This window comes from Pithys albifrons, chromosome 13 (assembly GCF_047495875.1).
Source record: "Pithys albifrons albifrons isolate INPA30051 chromosome 13, PitAlb_v1, whole genome shotgun sequence".
Taxonomy (NCBI): Eukaryota; Metazoa; Chordata; class Aves; order Passeriformes; family Thamnophilidae; genus Pithys; species Pithys albifrons.
This window is the reverse complement of record NC_092470.1, coordinates 1,362,152-1,370,355: the sequence shown is the minus strand read 5'-3', so window position 1 is coordinate 1,370,355 and position 8,204 is coordinate 1,362,152. Positions and strand designations below refer to the sequence as shown.

The 8,204-nt window shown below is 53.2% G+C and overlaps 1 protein-coding gene across 1 annotated transcript in view; it reads left to right on the top strand.

The window, feature by feature from the left end:
• Positions 1-455: 455 nt before the first annotated feature.
• The window catches only part of ETFA (electron transfer flavoprotein subunit alpha), a 32,052-nt gene continuing 24,303 nt past the window's right edge, over positions 456-8,204 (top strand). Inside the window, exon 1 of the mRNA XM_071568145.1 lies at positions 456-542. Coding sequence (XP_071424246.1) covers positions 504-542 — 39 coding nt within the window. The 5' untranslated portion in view covers positions 456-503. The remainder of the gene's footprint in view (positions 543-8,204) is intronic.

The following is an 8,204-nucleotide window of genomic DNA, read 5'->3' as shown; positions in this document are numbered from 1 at the left end:
CACTCCATGCACACACACTCACTCCATACACACACACTCACTCCATGCACACTCACTCCATGCACACTCACTCCATACACAATCACTCCATGCACACACACACACTCCATACACACACACTCCATGTACACACACTCACTCCATACACAATCACTCCATGCACACTCACTCCATACACAATCACTCCACACACAATCACTCCACACACACTCACTCCATACACACACACTCCATACACACTCACTCCATACACAATCACTCCATGCACACTCACTCCATACACACTCACTCCATACACACTCACTCCATACACACTCACTCCATTTACACACACTCCATGCACACACACACTCCATACACACACACTCACTCCACACTCACTCTCTGTCTCCCCCCCCGTCCCCGCCGGGCTCTCCCATTGGCCCCGCGGCGCGGCCAATGAGGCTGCGGGGCGTGGCGTGGCGGGCGCGGCTCTCGCGAGAGCGGCGGGCGCGGGGCGCACCATGTTGCGGGCGGCGGCGGCGCGGCGGGTGCGGCGGGCGGTGAGTGCGGGGCGAGGGGCCTGCGGGGCCTGCGGGGCCGCGGGGGCTGCGGGGCCTGCGGAGCGCCGGGCGGGGCCGGGCAGCGCCACAGCCCCGGCAACACCGCCCGCGGGGCCTGCGCAGTGGGGCAAAGGTGGAGCGGGGCGGGGCCGCGCTCCGCCCTCTCGGCCGCGGCGGTGCCGGCGGTGCCGCCCGAGGGCCGGGCCCGAGTGCCGGCCGGGCCGTCCCGCCCCGCCGGGCTCCCCTCCCGCGCCCCGGTGCCGGCAGTACCGCTCCTGAGCGGCCCGGCTGTCCGGGCGCCCCCCGGGCCGGGGCTGTGCAGCTCCCGCAGCTGGGGCAGGGCCCGCACCCGCGGCCAGCGCGGGCCGAGCAGCGCCGCTGCCTTCCCTGCAGCCGCAGGACGCGCCTGGAGTTTGTAATGGCACACTCGAAACAACACGAGAAAAGTATCCGTGGCTCCAGGAGAGGCTCTGAGGGCTGTTGAGAGGCCGCTGCCGCGTTTCTCAGTCACACTGTGCAGAAGTGTGATTGCTTTAATTACCGCAACCTGTTCGTGAAGCAACTGCTTGAAACACTTGTTGCTTCTCCGGTTTGACCTTCCCACCGCTCAGCTGGGGAGGGCTGGGCCTTTGCAGGCGTTCGTCTGGTGTGGCACTGTGGCCGAGGGCTGGGTGAGCTCAAGGTCAGCTGTAGTAGGTCATTGATGCGATGTCTCTGAATATCATCTCGAACTCATGGCATGCACTGGGAGGTGCTCCCTCCCCTACAGCTGTGTGTAAATAACCCAACTTTCTTTTTGAGCTCTCATGGGCTTTTACAGGTATTAGTTCTGTGCAGCTCTAAAACAGGAGTTATGGAGGTATTAAATGGTTTCAGGTAATAACAGTCTCTTCAAAGAGGAGCACAGGTAGAGTAGGTCAGCGTGACTCAATTACTAAGGAAGTTCTGGCCGTTGTAATCATGGCCATGTCTCAGTTCGGCTGCACGGGCTTTGTAGAGCAAAGGTCTTGCTCCCTGAGGCTGCCACATGGAATGGACTGCTGTGTAAATAGCACCTCACTCACATGATCCCAGTTCAGGGCCGTGTCCTGGACACCTGACAGCAGCTGCTCGGTGTGCAGCCCCACGCAGCTAAACTGGTAACTTTATAAAATAAACCAGCACAACAAACCCCCTGTGTGCCCTTAGTGTGTGGGTAACGGTGCAGTGAGAGAAGTGGAACAAACTGCAAGGTTGGTTCAGTTTTTGAAAAGTGCAGAGTTTGTCCCTGCTGGCACTGCTGTGGTTCAGTGAGGAATGGAGTTCATGGAGCAAACCTGTGAGCAGGAGGGAGAGGTTGGAGCTCTGTGTAACTTAAAGCTGGGAGGACTGAGGAGGAACGAGACTGCAAGTGCACAAAAAATCGGTGCAGAAAAGGGAATAAGCCACTTGAGAAGTTCCCTGTCACTGTTGTCTGCATTTCAAAATAGCTTTGTTGATTTTTACTACTGGTTTGCCAGGGGTGTATCTGGAGAAGTTTGTTCTGTGTTACATCTTTCTACTACTTAAAATCTTAAAATCTTTTTGCAAAGTGTTTTCTTTCTTTTTCTTTTAATTTCTTTTTTTTCCTGTTCTTTGCTGCAGTTGTAGCTCCTTTTCAGTTCAGTTGCTGTTAGTGTTGTTTTTGTAGTTAGTGTTTCCTTTCTCTTCGACCTCTTTTGTAAGCAGATCTGTAGAGAGGTTCTGGAAGTCCATCCTTTGTTGCTGGAGTCCCTTTCCTTCCCTGAAGTCCATCCTTTATTGCTGGAGTTCCTTTCTCTCCCTGAGCCTACTAAATTTATGATTATTTTAAGTTAAAATTTTCTAGCTAAAAGACTGTCTCTTACTAGAATTAAGCATTGCTCTGTTGTTTAGGAATGTAGCCTATTATTGTCTGTAGTAATACCCCAGTTCCCAGTTCCTGGAGTCTGTTCTTGGGAGCTTTGCCCAGTGTTAGTGGCTCTCTATGATACTGAATTTCTACTAAGTTTTAAAACTTTAGTTCCTGGCCAGTTTGCTTTTACAGGTCAGAAAATCAGCTCTAGAGACAGTCGAGTTGTTGGGTGCTTTTGCCTTGTGAATGTCTGTTTTAGTTTTATTCCTGAAACTTGCAGTGGCTTCTCTGAAGAGGTTGGGAGAGAAGCGTCAGTTTCCCAGGTGGGGTTTCTGGCAGCCTGTTCTATATTCGCGTATATTTGGGCTGTGGGGCTGTGTAGGATTCACCTGCTGCAGCTCCTGCATTTCCTGGACTGGCTTCTTGGCTGCCCCACGCGTGTCGCTCCCGTGTCCCCGTGCCCCACGCGTGTTCCTCCCGTGTCCCCGTGCCCCACGCGTGCTCCTCCCGTGTCCCCGTGCCCCACGCGTGTCACTCCCGTGTCCCCGTGCCCCACGCGTGTCGCTCCCGTGTCCCCGTGCCCCACGCGTGTCGCTCCCGTGTCCCCGTGCCCCACGCGTGTCGCTCCCGTGTCCCCGTGCCTCACGCGTGTCGCTCCCGTGTCCCCGTGCCTCACGCGTGTCGCTCCCGTGTCCCCGTGCCCCACGCGTGTCCCTCCCGTGTCCCCGTGCCCCACGCGTGTCGCTCCCGTGTCGCTCCCGTGTCCCACGCGTGTCCCTCCCGTGTCGCTCCCGTGTCCCCGTTCCCCACGCGTGTCACTCCCGTGTCCCTGTGCCCCACGCGTGTCGCTCCCGTGTCCCCGTGCCCCACGCGTGTCGCTCCCGTGTCCCCGTGCCCCACGCGTGTCCCTCCCGTGTCCCCGTGTCCCTCCCGTGTCCCCGTGCCCCACACGTGTCCCTCCCGTGTCCCCGTGCCCCACGCGTGTCCCTCCCGTGTCCCCGTGCCCCACACGTGTCCCTCCCGTGTCCCTCCCGTGTCCCCGTGCCCCACACGTGTCCCTCCCGTGTCCCTCCCGTGTCCCCGTGCCCCACACGTGTCCCGTGTCCCCGTGCCCCACGCGTGTCCCTCCCGTGTCCCCGTACCCCACGCGTGTCCCTCCCGTGTCCCTGTGCCCCACACATGTTCCTGGCAGAGCTGCTTTCCCAGTGCCTGTGCTGTGTCCCTGGGCAGGCACTTGGCCATTGGCTGCCCCATCTCTGTCCCTGTGCCCCACATTCATTCCTGGCAGAGCTGCTTTCCCAGTGCCTGTGCTGTGTCCCTGGGCAGGGCAGGCTCTTGGCTGTGCCTGCTCAGTGCTGCCCCGGTCTCCCCCAGCAGCAGCAGAAGATTTCCAGCCCTTTTCTCGAGGCTTTTCCAGCTGTTCATACCCTGCTTGTGGCATAGAAGCAGCAGGTCTGTGTTTAGTGAGAGCTGCTCAGGTGGCCTGTGCAGAGAAATGCTGACAGACCAGCCCTGTTCAGTTTGCAGGGTGGTGTTGTGTGAAGGGCCCATCTCCTGTGCCCTTGGGGGGTACCTGGGGTGGGTGGGTGAAGTTTCACCTGGGCAGGTGGCCATACTGCTCATGCTTTGCTGGGCCAGTAGCAGTGACCAGTCTTGGTTATTCTGTCTGAAGCTCAGAAGTCAGATATTATGCTGACATTTTTCGTGTTCTGCTTGAAAAATGTTCCTGAGTTTCTCAGGTGGGGAGCAAAAAGTTCCCTTGGAGAAACTTGGGGCAGTAATTTAGTGAATCCTTTGGTACTTTGCAAGTGGCTTAATTGATCTGTACTGCCCATCTGGGTTAATCTGAGCAACTTTCAGACATCTGAAAGTCAGAGGCCAGGTTTGCTCTGCCGTAAATGCTGGGCATGGAGAGGGAGGTTGGAAATTCTGGATGGTTTTAATTCAAAAATGTTTATTTTGGTAAAAACTGAATCACTGTCCAGGGTCTCCACTAGTGAGGAGGTGCAGATGGTTCTGCTGTGGAGGGAACAGAGGTGCCCAGTTGGGATTTGTTTTCAAATCCAGGTACAATAAACTTCCCAGCTCCACCTGCTGCTGCAGGAGCTGCTCAGGGGCCCACGTCTGTAGGATGTGTATCTGCAGCTGATTCTTTTGGACAGCCCAGATTTCCAGAGCTTGGTTTTCACCAGGAACTCTCTGTGGCACAAGCAGCGGGTGCTGTTCCCTCTCAGTGCATTGTTTTCAATGCTTTGACTGGTCTGTGTGTCTTGTTTCTTGTGCCTTCTTCCCTTGCTGCCAAGTGTTATCCTCCACCTTCCTGTTTTCTCTGGACTTCAAAGTGGACATCCTGCCCAAGAGCAGGGATTGTGTCAGTGAAATAAAGGGCTGTTCTCACACGTGCAGCTGGACCAGTAACTTCATCAAAATAACTGCCTGTCTTCTTCACTGACTCGTGGCAGGTTCTTGGTTTTCAGGGCTGTGTGTGACTTGGATGAATTGCCCTCTGGTTTTGCTGCAGGTTCTTTATTATAACAAAAAAAAGTCAGTGTGGTTTTGTTTATTGAAAAAATTACTTAATGTGTGTTAGTATATTAAAATTCAGACTCACACAGGAATCTTATTTGCCATCTAGCATTTTTACCCAAGATGTATGAGTTTCAGTTTATTTTAAGTCTAGTCTTGTCTTTTTGTTCAGAAATGTCATCCATAAGGTGACCTTCTGGTGTGCTGCTTGTGTATATTCCCACAAATATAAAATGTGGGGTTATTGGTTTAGAAATAATAACTCATTAGTGCTGTAATGTCCAGTCTGCTCAAGTACCATCCATAGTTCTTACTCCTTTTGGCTAAAAATCAGTTATTTCTCAGTTTATTCTAGAATGGTTTGACACAATGATAGAGCTCCCCAGGTGGTTCAGTGCTTATTCAGAGAAAAGATGATAATATCGTCAGAAATAAGTGTATTTAGAATGTCTGTGGGTCCCTTGGGAAATTTGAACACTTCAGGATCTTCAGGAGCAGAGTGCCCTTTAGCCTGGGTGTAACTCGTTGGAGCAGTGGACTTTTTGCCCAAAAAGCTTGGATTTATTCTTGAAATGGTGACTAAAATCTCATAACTGTATTTGCGAATGAAACGTAATTGAAAATACAGTGTCTGTGTTGGCAATAAATGTTTTGTTACTGGCAATTGCTTTCAAACAAGCTTAGATTAATTAATCATGGCAGGTAACCTGAAGCCTGAAAGTAGAAATGCAGAGCACTTTTACAGGAGTCCTCATTGTTCTAATCAAAAGGGCCAGTGATGGCCCAGACTCTGCAAACATTTCTCTGTATTTTTGCCCCGTGCTTTGCTCCGGGGCAGGGCTGGGGTTTGGGTCTCTCCCTGTGCAGTTCAGGCTGTTGAAGGCTCTGTGGGGCTGAAGGCCAGATCCAAATTTTAGCCTCTCATATTTTCTGGAGCTTTAGTTATTTTAATTTGTAGATAAGTGCGTGTCTGGTGTGAGAGGAGATGGGGGTGGGATGTGTGTTTGGAACCAGTGTTTGGCTGTGCAGTCCTCAGGGTTGTGTTACTGTTTGTGCCTTGGTCATATGAATGGATATTATTTGGTTTTCCACTTGTTCCATATGACACTGAGTGTAACTTGAGCCTTCGGTGAGGCTTTATGTAAGGCAAACACAGTCTTGAAGGATAATATTCCTGTTCCCATCCCAAGTGTTTCCCTACTCCAGCTATTAGTCTTGCAGGAATAATGTTTTTCACCTGAATCTTAGAGAGGAAAGTCTGAGTTTAGAATAGTTTGGTTTGGTTTCATGGCAAATCTTTACCAATTTTTCTTTCTTTTTCTTCAATTTTTGTTTTAGAAGTTAAATTTTGTGTGTGAGTGGTGAATTGGTCAAAATTGTTACTTTAATATCATTGAATTGTGGTGGTAGATTAAGTGCTCAAATGTCAAATGTTTTCAAGGAAGGAAGGGAAAAAATGAACCTGATGTTTATGAAGATTTCTATTAGTGTCTGTTCAGGCCCTTGCTGCTTGATTGTCATCCAGCCACTGCTGGCAGCTTTGCCTCTGTATGTAACTAAATTAAAAAGTGGATTCTGTAGCTAGATTTTGGTTAAAACCTATAATAAAACACAACTACATAATAACCCTACAACCCCAAGTAAATATTTGCAACCCTTGGTTTCCTTGTGTCTTAGTCTTGCTTGTCCAGTCTTCATTCTTTAAGGTACTTGGTTAAGTTGAACAACTCAACTCAAAAGTAATGTATTAAAATGTGTTTCTTTGTTTTGTTCAGTATTTTCATGTGGCTGTTTTAGTTTAAATGCAGTGTGTTATAGATAAGCTGAAGTCTAGCAAGTTTATGGGTTTTTTTAACCCCTTGTGTATTCTCCTTACTCAATAAATTACCCAAATTAGCCAGTGTAGTTTGACAGTTCGTGTAGCTGATGGATTTCTGTGAGGCTCTGGGTGCCCCAGGTTTCCCTGCAGTGCTCACTGTCCATGCTGTGTCTCTCCCCTCTCTCCCCAGGCTGGGTGAGGCTCTGGGTGCCCCAGGTTTCCCTGCAGTGCTCACTGTCCATGCCATGTCTCTCTCCCCAGGCTGGGTGAGGCTCTGGGTGCCCCAGGTTTCCCTGCAGTGCTCACTGTCCATGCTGTGTCTCTCTCCCCAGGCCTGGGTGAGGCTCTGGGTGCCCCAGGTTTCCCTGCAGTGCTCACTGTCCGTGCTGTCTCTCTCTGCCCAGGCTGGGTGAGGCTCTGGGTGTCCCAGGTTTCCCTGCAGTGCTCATTGTCCATGCTGTGTCTCTCCCCAGGCCTGGGTGAGGCTCTGGGTGCCCCAGGTTTCCCTGCAGTGCTCACTGTCCATGCTGTGTCTCTCCCCTCTCTCCCCAGGCTGGGTGAGGCCCTGGGTGCCCCAGGTTTCCCTGCAGTGCTCACTGTCCATGCTGTGTCTCTCCCCTCTCTCCCCAGGCCTGGGTGAGGCTCTGGGTGCCCCAGGTTTCCCTGCAGTGCTCACTGTCCGTGCTGTCTCTCTCTGCCCAGGCTGGGTGAGGCTCTGGGTGCCCCAGGTTTCCCTGCAGTGCTCACTGTCCATGCTGTGTCTCTCCCCTCTCTCCCCAGGCTGGGTGAGGCTCTGGGTGCCCCAGGTTTCCCTGCAGTGCTCACTGTCCATGCTGTGTCTCTCCCCTCTCTCCCCAGGCCTGGGTGAGGCTCTGGGTGCCCCAGGTTTCCCTGCAGTGCTCACTGTCCGTGCTGTCTCTCTCTGCCCAGGCTGGGTGAGGCTCTGGGTGCCCCAGGTTTCCCTGCAGTGCTCACTGTCCATGCTGTGTCTCTCTCCCCAGGCTGGGTGAGGCCCTGGGTGCCCCAGGTTTCCCTGCAGTGCTCACTGTCCATGCTGTGTCTCTCCCCAGGCTGGGTGAGGCTCTGGGTGCCCCAGGTTTCCCTGCAGTGCTCACTGTCCGTGCTGTGTCTCTCTCCCCAGGCTGGGTGAGGCTCTGGGTGCCCCAGGTTTCCCTGCAGTGCTCACTGTCCGTGCTGTGTCTCTCTCTCCCCAGGCTGGGTGAGGCTCTGGGTGCCCCAGGTTTCCCTGCAGTGCTCACTGTCCATGCTGTGTCTCTCTGCCCAGGCTGGGTGAGGCTCTGGGTGCCCCAGGTTTCCCTGCAGTGCTCACTGTCCATGCTGTGTCTCTCTCTCCCCAGGCCTGGGTGAGGCTCTGGGTGCCCCAGGTTTCCCTGCAGTGCTCACTGTCCATGCTGTGTCTCTCTCTCCCCAGGCCTGGGTGAGGCTCTGGGTGCCCCAGGTTTCC